Source organism: Oncorhynchus kisutch, linkage group LG6, assembly GCF_002021735.2.
Source record: "Oncorhynchus kisutch isolate 150728-3 linkage group LG6, Okis_V2, whole genome shotgun sequence".
NCBI lineage: Eukaryota > Metazoa > Chordata > Actinopteri > Salmoniformes > Salmonidae > Oncorhynchus > Oncorhynchus kisutch.
The window spans coordinates 45,987,790-46,007,899 of NC_034179.2; the positions used below are offsets into that span (position 1 = coordinate 45,987,790).

The 20,110-nt window shown below is 41.0% G+C and overlaps 1 protein-coding gene across 4 annotated transcripts in view; it reads right to left on the reverse strand.

Moving 5' to 3' along the window:
• Positions 1–3,813: 3,813 nt before the first annotated feature.
• LOC109892911 (14-3-3 protein epsilon) overlaps positions 3,814–20,110 on the reverse strand; it is a 36,642-nt gene continuing 20,345 nt past the window's right edge. For 2 of the 4 annotated variants that reach the window (XM_020485792.2, XM_031826807.1), the window contains 5 exons: positions 15,958–16,157; positions 15,587–15,693; positions 13,221–13,427; positions 12,698–12,834; positions 3,814–5,087 (listed from right to left, as the gene is read on the reverse strand). In XM_020485792.2, coding sequence (XP_020341381.1) covers positions 5,032–5,087; positions 12,698–12,834; positions 13,221–13,427; positions 15,587–15,693; positions 15,958–16,157 — 707 coding nt within the window. In that variant the 3' untranslated portion in view covers positions 3,814–5,031. Of the gene's footprint in view, positions 5,088–12,219; positions 12,267–12,697; positions 12,835–13,220; positions 13,428–15,586; positions 15,694–15,957; positions 16,158–20,110 lie in introns of all 4 variants that reach the window. The other 2 variants (XM_020485793.2, XM_031826808.1) reach the window with 2 other exon arrangements.

Consider the following 20,110-nt stretch of genomic DNA (forward strand, 5'->3'; position numbering starts at 1 on the left):
CATCCATGTTGTGACACACTCCCGCTGAAGCTGTGCTTAGCGTCATGGTTCTCACCAGACAGCAGTGACGCCTGGCTGCGTCACGATGCTAGCTCTCGTCTCTGGGGCCACGGGGAGAATTACAGACATGATTAGTGGGCTGGAAGAACTAACCAATGAGGATATCATCGCTTTGGAACCCTTCAGGACCCCCTCTCTCGTGCGAGGGAAATTAACATGGAGAATAGCCTCGGAGTTATAGATATTTTCATAGATTTAGGTGCGCTCAGAAATAGAAAACACAATTCTTTAAAAACTACTAAGATGTGTTATTTGGTGCACTATAAGCACAGACTTCTCTGTACATATGCAAAGTTTGGCAAAATAATTTAGAGGGATACTGCGAGATTCTGGCATTTAGCCCTTGTTCTACTTACCCAGAGTCAGATGAACTTGTGGATACAATTTTAATGTTTCTGCGTGCATTATGAAGGAGGTTAGTTGTAGTTTCGCAAGGCAATGCTAACCAGCTTTACCGCAATGACGAAGTCATAGATAAGAAAATAGTATCCACGAGTTCATCAGACTCTGGGTAAGTAGAACAAGGGCTTAATGGCAGAATGTCTCAGTATCCCTTTAAAATATATCGATATCTGCCCATATTCTTGATGAAGACTGTTAAACTCACTGGTGAGACCAAAAAATAAATAAATCAACCAAAATGGCACTGCTAATAGCTCTATATAAAAAGACAAATATATATATTTTTCTAATTAAATTCATTATCATTTCTATATACTTTCAACCTGGTTTAAGTCGTCTAAATTCAGACTGGAGTATTTTTTTCCATATATATATATATATATATATATATATATATATATTTTACTCAGACACTCCAAAATTTGGGTGGCAACCTACCAGTTGAGTATCAATGGATTAGAATATATCGGCTGGGCCCTAGCTCAATTTGAACAGCATTTGATACGCGATTGCAGTTGACTGACCACTAGAGGTCAAGAGAAAACCAGAAATCTCAGAGGAGAGGGAAACACTTCAGGCCGCAGAGCCCTCATACACAACAGAAAGGGGCTCGTCCATCAATTGCAGCATACATTTTTGTGTTAATTGTGATTGATAGACTGCTCTACAAAGAAGAATGAGTAGTCTTTTTATTTGACCTTTATTTAAATTAGGGGGGCACCATTGAGACCAGGGTCTATTTTGCAAGGGAACCCTGCACAGACAATTCATAGACAAATCAAATCATCAAGATAAACAGCTACATTCCTCAGGAAATAGTTACACCCAATCAATATTTTAAGTGGCATCAGAGCATCCAATTGAAGTGTATTTTGCAGTTGGCTGCAACAATGACGTGCATTAACAAGCCCAATGATGAAGGCTTATCATGTGTTACAGGAACTGGACCGATGTTAGAAAAGGAACCTCCCTACGAAAACATATCATGTTGAGACAAGCTGGAATGAATTTCACCTTAAAAAACATAGCATTTGGGTTTACCTATGATGATTTACCTAGACTGACTCATCATTGAAACAACGTTACAAATAGCAGAATGACAATGCATTTGTAAAGTATTCAGACCCCTTCCCTTTTTCCACATTTTGTTACGTTACAGCCTTATTCTAAAATTGATTAAATGTTTTTCCCTCAATCTACACACAATACCACATAATGAGAAATTGAACAGTTTGACATTTCTGCAAAAGTATTCAAAATAAAAACCGAAAAATATTTACATAAGTATTCAGACCCTTTGCTATGAGACTTGAAATTGAGCGAGGTGCATCCTGTTTCCATTGATCATCCTTGAGATGTTCTACAACTTGATTGGAGTACACCTGTGGTAAATTCAATGAATTGGACATGGTTTGGAAAAGCACACACCTGTCTATACAGTTGACAGTGCATGTCAGAGTAAAATCCAAGCCATGAGGTCAAAGGAATTGTCCGTACAGGTCCGAGACAGGATTGCGTTGAGGCACAGACCTGGGGAAGGGTACCAAAAAATCGATTGAAGGTCCCTAAGAACACAGTGGCCTCTAATCATTCTTAAATGGATGAAGTTTGGAACCACCGAGACTCTTCCTGGAGCTGGCCACCTGGGCCAAACGGAGCAATCGGGGGAGACAGGCCTTGGTCAGGCCTTCCTCTGTGGAGATGGGAGAACCTTCCAGAAGGACAACTATCTCTGCAGCACTGCACCAATCAGACCTTTATGGTAGAGTGACCAGACGGAAGCCACTCATAAGTAAAAGGCACATGACAGCCTGCTTGGAGTTTGCCAAAAGGCACCTAAAGAACTCTCAGACCATGAGAAACACAATTCACCGATCTGATGAAACCAAGATTGAACTCTTTGGCCTGAATGCAAAGCGTCACGTCTGGAGGAAACATGGCACCATCCCTACGGTGAAGCATGGTGGTGGCAGCATCATGCTGTGGGGATGTTTTTCAGCGGCAGGGACTGGGAGACTAGTCAGGATCGAGAGGAAGATGAGCAGAGCAAAGTACAGAGAGACCCTTGATGAAAACCTGCTCTAGAGCACTCAGGACCTCAAACCGGGATGAAGGTTCACCCTCCAACAGGACATTGACCCTAAGCACACAGCCAAGACAATGCAGGAGTGCCAAAGCCTCAATATCCTGGAGTGGCCCAGCCAGAGCCCGGATTTGAACCTGATCTAACATCTCTGGAGAGACCAGAAAATAGCTGTGCAGCGATGCTCCCCATCCAACCTGAGAGAGCTTGAGAGAATCTGCAGAGAAGAATGGGAGAAACTCCCCAAATACAGGTGTGCCAAGCTTGTAGCGTCTTATCCATGAAGACTCAAGGCTGTAATCGCGGCAAAAGGAGCTTCAACCAAAGTACTGAAAAGGGTCTGAATACTTATGTAAATGTGATCTTTTTTCATTATGGGGTATTGTGTAGATTGAAAAAAAAAAGACATTTTAGAACAAGGCTGTAAAGTAATGAAACGTGGAAAAAGTCCAAGTGTCTGTATTCTTTCTAAATGCTCTGTATTCGTTTACCGGGAAATTGGTCATACATGGAAATAATTAAAGTCCAAAAGATCTAAATCTGGTAGCATATTGGTTTTCTAGTTGCCACCTGTAATAGTCTGTTGCAGGGATGGGCAACTGGCGGCCCCTTTGGTAGGATCAATTTCCAAAAATAAGACCCAATGTGGCTCCTTATGTGTGAAATTTGGTATAGTTATGAGGATACCATATACAGAGATCACATCACCATTCCAATTGTTTCACACTTTAATGTGTTGTATTATGAAGTTAACTTATCAAATTGCCTTACAGATCATTTCCCCCTGATAATACAAAATTACATTTCATATCTTCAATCCTGTTGGCCCAAATAACAGCATAGGGGTCATAATAATGCAGTGATACCCATGTATCGGAGGTAGCTAAATGTGGTTATTATACCAAAATATAACCCACATACATGGACTGTAATATGTGAAATTCGGCTCTCTGGCCCATAAGTACAAGTAATCTGTGGGGCCAAAAACAAGATACTGTATTAATTAGTAGACATCTTTCCAAAAATGTGTGTTGATCTTATGCCTTTCCCTCTTCAACCTAGGTACTCCAGAAGAAAAAGATCCACAGAATCAAAAAGGTAGCCAGAAACTGACGACAGTTTACATTCTGTTGCTACTGTTGGAGGGTAAGACTAATTTCCTGATCAGCTCACTGAATGAGCACCTTACCCTTCAATGACAGTAACAACAGAAGGTAAACTGTTGTCGGTCTCTGGCATTTGAGGCGAAAAATGACATGACAGGTGCATTTTAATTTAAGTTCCTTTTTTTAATTTGAAGTTTAATGTTAATTTCCATGCTGTGTTTCAGTAAGAATACAGACAGTGCTTGTGGCTCCAGTCAGAATATCCAGTAGTACAAATCAGATTCAAGTTACACATACTGAACAAGAGAGAAAATATGGGGGCAGGACAGAGAGACAGAGAGAAAGAAAGAAAGAGAGAGAGAGAGAAAGGGAACATTCTGGAACAGAAAGGGGATACAAGATGACATAAGCAGGTTTTTCTTTTTTTAAACAAAGGTTGTTTTTCTTTTGACAGTGCCAATGCAAACCTGCTTTACCTAACATCAGAGGGAGGGAGATTCTTGTTTTTTTCCCCCTCCAACTGCTACAAGCCATTGTGTCCTTACGTCAGCAATGAGTAAAAAAGCAGCGCTAAAGCCTCTTGAGCACAAAAATGCATGGTCCATGCCCTGGACTTGAGGGGTGATCGCAAAGACACTCATGGGAAGTTCAGCGATCACCATTGATAAAACAGAGTCTTGCAACGAGAGTGAGAGCGTGAGAGAGAGAATCACAAATAAAGAGGGCATTAAAATGTCCCTTTTAAAAACCGTCAACTCACAACCATCCCTAATTTGCGACCAAAAGCTTAGACGATTAGCGTGAAGTAGCACAAAGACATCACAGTTATGGAAAAAGAGTTACAGCAAACGTTTGCGTTTTAAAAATCAACTCGTTAATTGTGTGAACGTTGACGACCCCAAGCAACACACTTGGCAACTGATGACATGGCAAAATTATAAACAAAAAAAGAAACAAAATAAAGGAAGTAAAGGGAACGATGTGAACCTTACAGGCTTACAACAGGAGTTATAACATCAATAAAAGGTAACCAGGAACAGCTCGAAGCTTTAGTTTTTACCTTTTCTCTTGTGTTTTAACATGGAAGTATATTATTTCCACTGAAATAGGTGAATTTAATAGGATTTTTTTATAAGAAAATAAAAACCAGAAGAGATAGCCCTAGGAAGCACAGAGGGGCTATGAGCTGACAGACAGAGTGATAGAACATAAAGAAAGAATTAAAGAAAGAAGAGGTGGGGAGAAATAGAGCGAGTGGACGTCGGAGTAAAAGCCACGTTTGGGAGCTCTCACTGTGACACGTAGTAGGACCTGGGGCTAGCGGGGCAGACAGGGGAGGTAATAGGAGGGAGAAAGAGAGAGGGAATTGGCCGTAAAGTCTCACTGCTGGGTCTCATCCTCCACATCTTGCAGTGCTTCTTTATTCTGTTCTTCACCTGAAGAGAGAGGAAAATTGATTAAAATGCTCATAATTAAAAAGCCAGTTTGTCATTTTCACCACAAATGCAAAAAAACATTTTAAATGGACAAGAATCCAGAGCCCACCTACTGTTACCATGACAACAGGGCAGTGAGGCTTCCAGTGATAAGGACTTTATGTAGATCCATTATCATTTCTACAGGTTGTCATTTTAAAGTATACTGACTTTGTTCCCCCACCTCAAAATCAATGACAAATATATATATATCATTTATTTTTAAGACCTGCTACAACCATTACATACACACCAACAGGCTGCTTGGTTGGACCGCCCCATGTCATCTGACATCACCCAGACTAGTGCCATACATGTAAGATGGTGAGGGGAGAAAAACTAAACATCTTAGCTACATGTAGTTAGTGTGTTGATGCACATCAACCGCACGTTTGTGTTTCAGTGTGAAGATTGAGTGTACCGTGTTCAGCCATATTAATAAGTAGAGTCCCTTACCTTTAGCTCAAAACCAGACAGACAGTGTTGGTAGAACTTGCATTTCAGTGAGTCAGACAGTGTCACTAACCACACCCCATTCAACTCATGCCGAATGAGAGGGGAACATCTCTAGCTTCTACTTAATGGACACACAGACACACACCCGAAAACACTGTTCTCAATGCAGCCCAGATACTTGGTTGAGTTGGGCCATGTGGACATCACAGAGCACTTTAGGCCAGAGACAGTCTCATCTGGCCTAGACTAAGATTAGAACAGGGTCGTGTTCACGAGGCATGAAACTGAAGAAAACTGTAATGAAATGGGAAACATATATGAACTTGCGCAATAATTAACTGAAATTGTTTATTTTCACGAATTGACCGACACATTTTCTGGCTAGCACTCGTATTGCCTTCATTGTTGTTTTCCTTACAAATAATAACTTTGGACATGTTGGGGCGGCAGGTAGCCTAGTGGTTAAAGCGTTGGGCCAGTAACCGAAAGGTTGCTAGATCGAATCCCCAAGCTGACAAGTTCGTTCTACCCCTCAACAAGGAAGTTAACCCACTGTTCCTAGGCCGTCATTGTAAATAAGAATTTGTTCTTAACTGACTTGCCTAGTTAAATAAAAATTTAATAAATGAAACATGTACGCATTTCTATCAATAAGTGCCTTATTTTCTGTATATCGTGTTGTCGTTTATGTATGGAGCATAATGTATTTACAGTTTTATTCACGTTTTCAAGTACTGGTGGCAAATAATGCATTCTGATTATTGTAATGGACACCCATGATGTGTGTAAAATACTTTTTGAAGGTTGTACTGATTATGATGAGCGAATGTTAAGCCATTTGCCAGCTGTGTGTGGCACCATGTTTGTTGACATAATACAATGCATTCTGGGTGTCACAAACATCTGTCAGACCAAAGATGTTATAATGAGGTGAAGGAATGGTTCACTCATCTTTCGAGTAAACTTCCGGAACTGAATGATCATAGACGACACCCCCCCTTCTCAATATGCATACTGCAAACAAACTAATCTGGTCTCTTCTTCGGGTGACGTGGAAAAACAAACACTGGGGCGCACACGAACTACCCATCGTCGGATTACATTCGATTTTTAAAAAGTGTTTTACTCAATTATTTCAAATCAATGGTGAGCTCACCCGTGATTTGATTAATTTTAAATAGACATTTCTATTAGCTAATTCCTATTGTGATTTATGTCAACCGAGAGTTAGCTAAATATGACCACTTGTGTTAAGTCAATATTTCCTCAGTTAGCGCAAGGACTCATTTTATAGTGCCCCCTTTAAAAGAAAGCATAGTGGACAAGAGAAAGTAGTGCACAAAGAACCTGGGGAAGCATTGCAGGGGAGAAGAGAAGAACAGGATTATTTGAGTAGTTATCATGTTAGAAAAGGTTGGAGACCCCTGCCTGAGAGTCTACACTTGAGGGACCACTTCAGGTATAAAATAAAAATATTTGATTAATCATTGAATTTGGCCTTACTGCCATTAGCCCATTGAAACACATTGAATAACAGAGAGTCAAAAAATAAATTAAAAGGAAGATTGTTTTGAAGTGTGTCCTATATCTGAGAGATGTAAGAAAGATCACGTTTATTTATTTGTTTTACCCATATTTAAAGGGATAATTCATCATAAAATGGTATCCATGACTTCATCCGACTCTGGGGAAGTAGATAAAGGGCCTCATTGCCAAAATCCCGAAGTATCCTTTTAACACATTTTTTTAGGCAATAAACTACTTCCATATATACTAGAGGTCAACCTATTATGATTTTTCAATGCCGATACCTATACCGATTATTGGAGGACCAAAAAAAGCCAATTTTTAAAATGTATTTGTAAATAAAAATAATACAAAAACAAAGTGTTGGAGAAGAAAGTAAAAATGCAATATGTGCCATGTAAAAAAGCTAACGATTAAGTTCCTTGCTCAGAACATGAGTACATATGAAAGCTGGTGGTTCCTTTTAACATGAGACTTCAATATTCCAAGGTAAGAGGTTTAAGGTTGTAGTTATTATAGGAATTATAGGACTATTTCTCTCTATACCATTTGTATTTCATATACCTTTGAATATTGGATGTTCTTATAGGCACTTTAGTATTGCCAGTGTAACAGTATAGCTTCCGTCCCTCTCCTCGCCCCTACCTGGGCTCGAACCAGGAACACATCGACACCATCGAAGCATCGTTACACATCGCTCCACAAATGCCATGGCCCTTGCAGATCAAGGGGAACAACTACTCCAAGTCTCAGAGCGAGTGACGTTTGAAACACTATTAGCGCGCACCCCGCTAACTAGCTAGCTATTTCACATCGGTTACACCAGCCTAATCTCAGGAGTTGATAGGCTTGAAGTCATAAACAGCTCAATGCTTGAAGCACAGAGAAGAGCTGCTGGCAAAACGCACGAAAGTGCTGTTTGAATGAATGCTTACGAGCCTGCTGCTGCCTACCGTGCTCAGTCAGACTGCTCTATCAAATATCAAATCATAGACTTAATTATAACATAATAACACAGAAATACGAGTTTTTGGTCATTAATATAGTCGAATCCGGAAACTATCATTTCGAAAACAAAACGGTTATTATTTCAGTGAAATACGGAACCTTTCCTTATTTTATCTAACGGATGGCATCCATAAGTCTAAATATTGCTGTTACATTGTACAACCTTCAATGTTATGTCATAATTACGTAAAAGTCTGGCAAATTAGTTCGCAACGAGCCAGGCAGCCCAAACTGTTGCATATACCCTGACACTGCGTGCAATGAACGCATGAGAAGTGACACATAATATTGCCTGCTAACCTAGATTTCTTTTAGCTAAATATGCAGGTTTAAAAATATATACTTCTGTGTATTGATTTTTAGAAAGGCATTGGTGTTTATGGTTAGGTACAGTCGTGCAACGATTGTGCTTTATTCGCAAATGCGCTTTTGTTAGATCATCCCCCTGCTTTGCATCGATTATATGCTACGCAGGACACGCTAGATAAACTAGTAATATCATCTACCACGTATAGTGGTAGTGATTGTTTTTAATAAGATATGTTTAATGCTAGCTAGCAACTTATAAAAGACACCTTAAAAATCATACAATGTGATTTTCTGGATTTTTGTTTTAGATTCCGTCTTTCACAGTTGAAGTGTACCTATGATAAAAAAAATTACAGACCTCTACATGCTTTGTAAGTAGGAGAACCTGCAAAATCGTCAGTGTATCAAATACTTGTTCTCCCCACTGTATACTTCCATTCATTTTTTAAACTGGTATCAGGCTACCTTCAGACAAGGCTTGTGAGGCTTGTGGGCTTCCTAGAGCAAAACAAGCGACAGTGCCTTCAAAAAGTATTCATACTAGTTGACTTATTCCACATTGTGTCGTGTTACAGCCTGAATAAAAACATTATTAAATAGATTCTCACCCATCTACACACAATACCCCATAATGACAAGTGAAAACAAGTTTTTATAAATATGTGTACATTTTAAATACAGAAATACATCTCATTTACATAAGTGTTCATATCCGAGTAAAACTTTGAAGTTTGTTTGCTCACCGTTGGTGGAAATTACAGTTTTGCACGTGGATTGTACAATATTTGCCAATTATTATTTTTTAAATTCTTCATGGTCTGTCAAGTTGATCGTTTCCAGACAACCATTTTCAAGCAGATTTAAGTAAAGCTGTAACTAAGCCAATCAGGAACACTGAATGTCATTTTGGTAAGAAAATACAGTGTAGATTTGGCCTTGTGTTTTAGGTTATTGTCCCGCTGAAATGTGAATTTGTCAGACAACCAGCTTCTCCCTCTAGGATTTTGCCTGTGCATAGCTGTATTCGGTTTCTTATCTTAAAATAATGTCTTAGTCCTTCCCAATGACAAGCGTACCCTTAACATGATGCACCACCATGCTTGAAAATATGACGAGTGGTACTCAGTATAGTGTACTCAGTGAACACTTTGTATTCTGGACAAAAAGTACATTTCTTTGCCACGTTTTTTGCAGTATTAGTTAAGTGCCTTGTTGCAAACAGGATGCATGTTTTGGAATATTTGTATTCTGTACAGGCGTCAATCTTTTCACTCTGTCATTTAGGTTAGTAACTACAATGTTGTTGTTCCATCAGTTCTCATATCACAACCATTAAACTATAACTATTTTAAAAATCACCATTGGCCTCATGGTGAAATCCCTTTCATTCATCTCTGGAAAATGAGTTAGGAAGGACTCCTCTATCTTTGTAGTGATTTTTATTTTATTTTATTTTTTACCTTTATTTAACTAGGCAAGTCAGTTAAGAACAAATTCTTATTTTCAATGACGGCCTAGGAACAGTGGGTTAACTGCCTGTTCAGGGGCAGAATGACAGATTTCTACCTTGTCAGCTCGGGGGTTTGAACTTGCAACCTTCCGGTTACTAGTCCAACGCTCTAACCACTAGGCTACCCTGCCTTCATGGTGTATTGAAACACCATGAAAAGCTCAAAGGGACATTCAGCTACTTTTAGCCATTGATCAGTGCCCTTTGAGTGGCATTGAAAAACTTCCTTGGTCTTTGTCGTTGAATCTGTGCTTGAAATTCACAACTCGATTGAGAGACCTTACAGACAATTGTATGTGTGGGGTACAGAGATGGGGTAGTTGTTCAAAAATCAAGTGAACTATTATTGAACATGGAATGAGTCCATGTAACTTATTATGCGATTTCTTCAGCACATTTTTTACTCCTGCACTTATTTAGGCTTGCCATAACAAAAGGTTGAATACTTATTGACTCAAGTCATTTCAGCTATTCATTTTCATTTTAAAAAATTTAGTTAATATTGCCTGCTAGCATTAATTTATTTTAACTAGGGAATTGTGTCACTTCTCTTGCGTTCTGTGCAAGCAGTCAGGGTATATGTAGCCATTTGGGCTGCCTGGCTCATAGCGAACTATGTGAAGACCATTTCTTCCTAACAAAGACTGTAATTGTACATAGTTATGACATAACGTTGAAGGTTGTGCAATGTAACAGCAATATTTAGACTTTGGGATGCCACCCGTTAGATAAAATACGGAACGGTTCCGTATTTCACTGAAAGAATAAACCGTTTTTTTCCAAAATGATAGCTTCCGGATTTTACCATATTAATGACCCAAGGCTTGTATTTCTGTGTGTTATATTATAATTAAGTCTATGATTTGATATTTGATAGAGCAGTCTGACTGAGCGGTGGTAGGCAGCATCTGGCTCGTAAGCATTCATTCAAACAGCACTTTCCTGCATTTGCCAGCAGCTCTTCGCTGTGCTTCAAGCATTGCGCTGTTTATGACTTCAAGCCTATCCACTCCCGAGGTTAGGCTGGCAATACTATAGTGCCTATAAGAACATCCAATAGTCAAAGGTATATGAAATACAAATGGTATAGAGAGAAATAGTCCTATAATTCCTATAATAACCATAACCTAAAACGTCTTACCTGGGAATATTGAAGACTCATGTTAAAAGGAAACACCAGCTTTCATATGTTCTCATGTTCTGAGCAAGGAACTTAAACGTTAGCGTTTTTTTTACATAGGAAATATTGCACTTTTACTTTCTCCAAAACATTGTTTTTGCATTATTTAAACCAAATTGAACATATTTCATTATTTATTTGAGACTAAATAGATTTTATCGATGTATGAAGTTAAAATAAAAGTGTTCATTCAGTATTGTTGTAATTGTCATTATTACAAATTTAAAAAAATCTTTTTTTTTTATTTTTAAATTGGCCGATTAATCGGTATCGGCTTTTTTGGGTCCTCCAATAAATCTGTGTCGGCGTTGAAAAATCATAATCGGTCGACCTCTAGCCCAAACTGTTCGGAGTCTACAGACAGAAATTGACAGATCGGCGGTACCGACTTCAAACGAGTCCTGTGACGCTTGTTGGGGTCGAACAGAGAACAACATTGTGTTCGTAAGAGTCATCTTTCCATAGAGGGGTCATAGTTTTTCTATAGTATGCATCTGCAAGTAGCTAAAGCTAACAAACTAGGTTCAATGTTAACTAGCCAACATGAGGCCATAACCGTTTGGACGCGACAGGTATTTTCGTGAGAAGACAGATTTTCGGGATGTCTCCTGGACTGACAAACACCGCTGTAACACTGCCAACTTCCACCGCAGATGCTGAGGGCCAACATCAGCAGATGGAGACGCAGACCATGCAAAACAAACAGACAGATATTGGTGTGTATTGTTTTACGGGGTTAATAAGTGATAAGCAGTAATGGGAAGTCCCTACCATCATGGGACGTTTATTAATCGTTTTATTCTGTGTTACAGCATTTATTGCACATAATGCATAGTGCATGTCATAAAACATTTCATAAAAAAAGAAACCAAAAACAGTGATTTTTTTTGCATTATCAAACTGAAGCTGAACAGACCTAAAAATGCACTCAATGTTCAGCACTATTTAATAAGAAACACTTGTTCCCGTTGCACAACATTTTGCTACGGTGTGCCCTAATGAACCCAACCTGGACGATGCAGTGACAAAGGGTTAGTGAGGGGAAGCAAGTCTGAGTGAGGGAGCAAGAGGTATGTCCAAGAAAGGTGAAAGAGATGACTTACAAAATACAGTTCTATAGAGGGAATGAAGAGGGGTTGTCCTTAAGAATCTACACAGAGGAAAACGGAGACACGAGAGAGATGGGAGAGAGATATTAGAGCAGTGAAAGAGAGTACAGCTCAACAGACGGACCAGGACAAAAAAAAGTAAAAGGGAGAGAAATAAAGAGGAAGGTGAAAGACAAAGAGATAGAGAAAGATAAAGAGAACGAGAGGGAGAAAAAGAGAGCTAGAGATGGAGAGGTACTTCTGTTAGAGAAGGACCACTGTACTGAGGGAAGTTAGAGAAGGTCAAGTGTACACCGCACCAGTCAGTAAAGTCAATAGCTAGAAAACACCCATCCTCTACGTGACCTTGTTTGCTGTCAAACTGATGTAGCAGCATACTTTTGAACAACGCTGAAAAGAGACGCTGGAATGTGTTTAGTCCAACTATTTAACTGTTTAGTCCAACTACAGGTGAAGAAGCATTAACACTCACCGTCTCCCTGCATGTCTGAAGTCCATAATGTAAGGTTATCGCGTAGCAACTGCATGATGAGCGTGGAGTCCTTGTAGCTCTCCTCGCTCAGCGTGTCCAGTTCTGCAATGGCATCGTCAAATGCCGCCTTCGCCAACCTGAGGGCAGCAGCGTGGGCAGAGCAGAGGGGTCAAAGGTTGGATTTCACACAGCATCCAAGTCACACATCAACAATGGGCTGAACATCTAGTAACATGTACTGGTATGGAATATACAATAAAATGTAATTGTACAATTTTTATATATATATATATATATATATGTATAGTAGTAATACTATATATATATATATATATATATATATATATATATATATATATATAGTATTACTAGCCAGGGCATGAGGTGACTTCCTCAATGTACTGTGTTGGTGAGACTGTACTGCACACCCAGTCTGAAAATTTCATCATGGCATGATGGAGCACCACATATGAGCCCCAAAAGAGAGAAGATGAGAAGATAAGACAGGAGAGAAGGGGCCCACCTGCATGCGCGGTCAGGGGAATTGAGAATTTCATAATAAAATACGGAGAAGTTGAGTGCCAGTCCCAGGCGGATGGGGTGAGTCGGGGGGAGCTCGATCATGGCGATGTCGCTTGCGGCTTTGTAGGCTACCAAACTGTTCTCCGCCGCCTCCTTCCTGTCGTTACCCGTGGCGAACTCTGCCAGGTACCTGTGGTAGTCTCCCTTCCTGAGGACAGAGGGGAGAATGAGACCATGGTTATTTCAACCCCACAAAACAACAATAAATCCATGGTCTCCTCATGTTAACATAGGACTCTTTTCCTGAAGTATGCACTTCTGCACTGAACTCCCCTATTTGGAATTAAAAGGATTGGTATTAAGAGCCCTTGCTTATACCAAGCGTGTGCTTTTAAATCCTTGTGGGGTAGTGCTAGAGCTGGGCGATATGGACAAAAATCTATATCGCGATAAATGTTCTGAATTGATGCTATAATGATTAATAGAACAATAAGTCTATAACCATGTACACCAGAGTTTTTGTTATGATTCTTTAAACCAGGGATGTCAAATATATGGCTGTGGGCCAAATCCAGCTCGTGAGGGGGTAAATATATACAGTATTAGAATTTTTTATTGATTTTATTTGGGGGCGGGGTGCGACAGGAACCTTCCCACTAGCCATGATTGGCTGAGATAATGTATGGGCTGAACATACCAGGAGATGGGATTGAATTTGTCTGCCATGTAGCATGCTTCTGTCTATAACGTGAGCTGTTTAGTATGTTGACAGTCCTTTCTACCGTGCCATTTTTTAAGATATAAAGTTAGCCATCGAGAACTACAAAAGTTTTTGATGCCCTGAATTTAACAGGTACTATCGACAGATCAGTAGGAAAAAGTGACGGGCTACATTCTGCACACGCCACGGTTAGTGTGAACTGGAGTGACTTGACACAAAGCTGGACAAACAAGACTTAGCTACAAAGAAAACGGAGTTAAAATGCTTCCAGTCTGCCGTGACGCATTCATCCATGTATACAGGTAAGAGCCTAGCTCAGATAAAGGTTTCAAATTTGGTCAGAAAGTCATTTTTATTGCAAGTTAAAAAGTTGACCCATCAAATTAGCAGGTGTGTCTGTGGGTGATTACAACCAGATGGCATTTCATGAACATGTGTACACGTCTAGACAATAGTGACCCATTCCCTTAGCAAGATCTGTGTGAGGGGTGGTTATACCATTTCCTTCACATAGCCCATCAATTTAGACAAGTGTGTCAGGTGAGCGTCATCTAATAACGATAAAATATTCATAAAATGTTTTAATCTGGACACTTTGTTTTTGATATTGCTACTATGCAAGTACTATCGTTGTAGCGTTAACACCTTCTGCATCCTGTGCATGTGACAAATCAACTTAGATTTGATGTGATATAACGTGCGTTTACCACATGACCTCACATGTGAATCCTTAAAGAGATGGCTGGGACTAAGGCTTCAGTGGGTGTGAATAATGCTGAATGGGTATAAGACAAAGAAGAGCTCTCCAGTACATATACCAAAAAGGGCCATTTTCTCAGAAGTGGGGTTACAAGTTTGTCAACTTTCAAAGCAAAGTTACTTTCCCATTGTTGCTCCACTGCAGTGTATAATATAACATTTTCTAGCTCTGCGTCTCCACTTTTATCTAACGTAAAAAAATTTAAAAAACAATTTCAAATTTTGATACATAAGACCAAATCGAGGCGGTCGGTCACGTATACTTTAAAATGACAAAAACCTCATTGAAAATGTGCAGAAATTATAATGGACCTACATTCACAGTGTCTTGACTGTGTCCAGCTCACTAATAAAAAACGAAATGAAAGTAAGACAGTCAGGGAGCATAGAACATTTTAAACACTTTGGATAGAAGACTACTTTTTGCTCATTTTAACAGGGAGGAAATATAACACATTTTCAGCGCAGCCCTCAGGTCCTTGTTGAAGACCAAATGTTAATACTACTAGTTTGATGGTTGTAGCCATCGATTGTCCCATTAACAATCACCCATATTAGAAATGGTCACATTTTTCTAGTATAGTCTGCTTATTGTAATGAATGACATCAGCAAAATGGCTGAGATAAGTGTTTGGTATGGTCAGTGTTAATAATTTTTGGTTTATTGGCCAAGCTCACAGAAAAGTGTGGAAAACAGATGCAGAGTAGCTGTTTTTTCACAGCTCAGATAAGAGGTTTTTAAGCTCTGCTTGCCAGAGAGCGCGAATGCTGCACTGAGAAGACATGGCAGCCTTTTCTCATATTACTTGCGCAGTCAGGACAGGGTGTACATACTCGCTGGTGTGTGCAAAATTGTTTTTGAAGATATCTCCAATCCACAGACGTACATTTTGTAGTAGAAAACCTTTGATTCTCCCGTGTTTGCAGCTGGAATGAGGTGCTTGTCCAGTACATCCAGAATGTCCTTACAGATTGATTTTAGCTCAGTCTCCACCTGCAGAGGAGACAACACACACACAACCAGTTGTCAACAAACTCGAGAATGGGAAAAAACATCACACTCAACTATGAAGTCTCATTTTTACATAACCATTGAATGACCTCTTCAAAAGATGAAGAGGACCCGAGTCTTAACCTCTACTTTGAAAGGAGGCCCCACACCATCCCTCCGATGCAATAGGTCTACATGTATTATGTAACTAACATTTCGACAGCAAGGTGATTCTATTCTTCTACTATCGCTGTCCCGTTGGCTCACCGTTTGCCTGTATTCCCTGATCATCTTTAGTTTGTCTTCGCCTCCTTTGTTCTCTTCTTTCTGTTCGAGGCTGCTGATTATCCTCCAGGATGCTCTTCTGGCTCCGATCACGTTTTTGTACGCCACCGACAGCAGGTTCCGCTCTTCCACCGTCAGCTCCACGTCCATGCCGGCCACATTCTTCATGGACTCCACCATTTCTGACAGAGAGGAGAGAGAGAAAAGAATAAACCTCAACCATCACACACCATGTTTTCAATAAGGTAGGAAGAGTCTGTTCTGGGGATCGTCAGTTGCTTGCTGGCTGCAATAATTAAACATTTTAATAATATAGCAGAAGCGCTTATCCAGAGCAACTTAGTGCATTCATTTTAAGATGGCTAGGTTGGACAACCACATACACATGACCAAAAGTATGTGGACACCTGCTCGTTCAACATATCATTCCAAAATCATGGGCATTAGTATGGAGTTGGTTCCTCCCCTTTGCTGCTATAACAGCCTCCACTCTTCTGGGAAGGCTTTCCATGAGATGGTGTAACATTGCTGTGGGGACTTGCTTCCATTCAGCCACAAGAGCAGCTGACGTCGGGAATTGATGTTGGGCGATTAGGCCTGGCCTGCAGTCGGCGTTCCAATTCATCCCAAAGGTGTGCGATGGAGTTGAGGTCAGAGCTCTGTGGAGGCCGGTCAATTTCTTCCACACCGTTTGACAAACCAATTCTGTATGGACCTCACTTTGTGCCCGGGGGCATTGTCATGCTGAAACAGGATTCGACGGTTGACTGCCAGATGGTGAAGCGTGATTCATCACTCCAAAGAAGGCATTTCCACTGCTCCAGAGTCCAATGGCAGCGAGCTTTACACCACTCCAGCTGACGCTTGGCATTTCACATGGCGATCTTAGGCTTGTGTGCGGCTGCTCGGCCATGGAAACCCATTTCATGAAGCCCCCAACGAACAGTTCTTATGCTGACATTGCTTTCAGAGGCCGTTTGGAACTCTGTAGTGAGTGATGCAACTGAGGACAGACGAATTTGACAACTTACGTTCTTCAGCACTTGGCGGTCCCGTTCTGTGAGCTTGTGTGGTCTACAATTTTGCAGCGGAGCCATTGTTGCTCCTAGACGTTTCCACTTCACAATAACAGCAGTTACAGTTGACCAGGGCATCTCTAGCAGGGCAGAAATTTGACGAACTGACTTGTTGGAAAGGTGGCATCCTATGACGGTGTCACTTTGAAAGTCACTGAGCTCTTCAGTAAGGCCATTCTACCGCCAATGTTTGTCTATGGAGATTGCATGGCTGTGTGCTCCATTGTATACACTTGCCAGCAACGGGTGTGGCTGAAAATAACAAATTCACATATTTGAAGGGGTGTCCACATGTACACAAGTATCTCACTGATAGTAAGTACATTTTTCTTCAATAACGTAGTTATCAAAGTCAGTGCTAGTAGGGGTGAAAAAGTCAAATGTGACAGTTCGTTCACGAAATGCAAGTTCTCTTGCTGCTCCGTAGGGAAGTACCATGGCCTTGTAGTGGATGCAAGCCTCGACTGGAAGCAAGTGGAGTGTGCAGAGGAGCAGGGTGACATGGTAGAACTTGGGAAGGTTGAACACCAGGCGGCCTGCAGCTTTCTGGATAAGTTGCAGGGGTTTGATGGCACAAGCGGGGAGCCCAGCTCACAGCAAGTTGCAGTAGTCCAGACAGGTGGTGACAAGTGCCTGGATGAGGACCTGCGCTGCCTCCTGTGTGAGGTGGGGTCGAACACTACGGATGTTGTGGAGCACGAACTTGCATGAGCGAGTCACCGCTTTGATGCTTTCAGAGAACAAAAGATGTCAAGGGTCATGCCAGATTCTTTGCTCTCTGGGAGGGGGACAACTGTGGAGTTGTCAACCGTGATGAGAGGTCTTGAAGCGGGCAGGCCTTCCCGGGAGGAAGAGCAGCTCAATCATGTCGAGGTTGAGCTTGAGTTGGTGGGCCGACATCAAAGCAGTGATATCTGCCAGGCACCTGGGTGTCAGAAGGGGAGGGGAAGGAGAAAAATACTTGAGTGTCATCCGCGTAGCAATGCTTGGAGAGAACATGTTATGATATGACGGAGCCGAGTAACTTGGTGTATATAGAAAAGGAGAGGGCCTAGAACCGAGTCCTGGGGGACACCAATAGTGTGAGCATGTGCTGCAGACACAGATCTTCTCCACGTCACCTGATAGGAGCGGCCTGCCAGGTAGGCTGCAACCCAAAAGAGTGCAGAACCTGAAACACCCAGCCCTGAGAGGGTGGAGAGAAAGATCTGATGGTTCATGTGTCGAAGGCAGTGGATAGATCTAGGAGGATGAGAACAGAGGCAAGAGCGTCAGCTTTGGCAACGCGGAGAGCATTCGTGAGACAGAGAGCAGAGCAGTCTCAGTTGAGAGACCTGTCTTGAAGCTGGTTAGGGTCAATATTGTTCAAAGACAGCAGGCTCAAGTGTTTGGGATAGAAAATAATGAATACCGGTCTATAGTTAGACATCAGAGTTTTGGTTTCTTGAGGAGGGAAGAAACTCTGGCTTTTTTTTCTTTTTTTTGTCAGAGGGTATGCAGCCAGTGGTCAGGGATGAGTTGATGAGGGAAGTGAGGAATGGGAGAAGATCTACAGAGATGTTATGAAGAAGGGAGGAGGGGATGGGATCGAGCGGGTAGGTTGTCAGGCGGTCTGACCTCAGAATGTCATCTGGAGAGAAAGGGGAGAAAGACGTCAAAGCGTGTGAGTGGGACCTGTGGACTGAATAGGCAGAGTGAATGAGGAGCGGATGTCGTCAACCTTTTTAAAGTGGTTATTTTCAAAGTCGTTCACACATGACAGTCAACATAGGAATCAGGAGAGGTCAGTTTCTATTATGCAGGAATTGAGGATAATGTCTAGAAAGCAGGAATTCCTGACGAATTACATCCCTGACAGACTAGCATATCAGGAAGCACACAGCACAGCAGTATTCATTTAACCACATTTACAGCCACTGTGAGAGAAATTATAGGGGTCAAGGGTTTGTTGGTGGTTGTGAGTTTAATTAGCAAGTCTTTTGGGCTGCACGAAACCAAAGTTGTCAGTGTAAGTAAAGATTGACCCCCTAAAACCGGGTCAACGTAGAACGGAGCATTTGAACTGGGCCACTAACTGTCTCATAAGTCACGTGAATGAGTCAAACTGAGGAATGAACTGAATGCAAGTGGGTCATTTGATAGGGTAACCAGTGTTAACGAGGACACTTGCTGCATTTATGAATCAGTCTACAAATAGCCACGCCCACTGTTCAGTACTAGCCTATAAGAAAGCTCATCACAAGAGGTTACAAAGCCATTACCAAACGCCATACCTATAGCCTAAAAACGCATAAAGTCAATTTTGTTTTTGCATACTCGCATAGCTTAGACCCTACTTTATATACTCTGAGGTTGTGTTGTGCCCTCCATCAGTTGAGACCAGGGGAGAACGACTGCCCCTTCTCAATGAAGCCACAGAAGTACAAGGCCGACAGTGGTACTGCGGGCATTGTTAGCAGAAAACAAGATCCCCATTATAGAAGGGAAAAATGACGTGGTCAATCTTTATACAAATAAACACATTTTAGGAGACAATCATGGTGCCAATAATTGGTTCTAATACACCAGATGTATGTCCTTGAACAGATTATTCAAAACAAACAAATTATTTTAAAAATGTAATCGCATACAGAAGTTACAGATAATTTAGTTGCTAATGGCAGCCTGCAGTGCCACGGTCAGGCCTTCATCTTGACTTACTCAATGAGATGGGGCAGCACTGAGCTATCCTGAAACGTCACTTCATGGAGTAGCACAAACTGCGCATCCAATATCTTAACTGACAACAGTTGGCTTCAATGCGCTATCGAGTCTAAACATAGGAATGAATGGTGTCAAATGATCGATGGCTTTGTCCATTCATAGACCTTTATAATTTAATTTATTTTAACTTTTCATTACTACAAAGACGGCCGCCAGTCAATTTAAATGGTAACATCCATTCTATTATCTATATTTCTATTAATAGGTTAGTTATGGCGGATTGACAGAATTTCAAACCAATATTCCCATTCAAGTACACAATATATATGCAAAATGTGGACACCCCTTCAAATTAG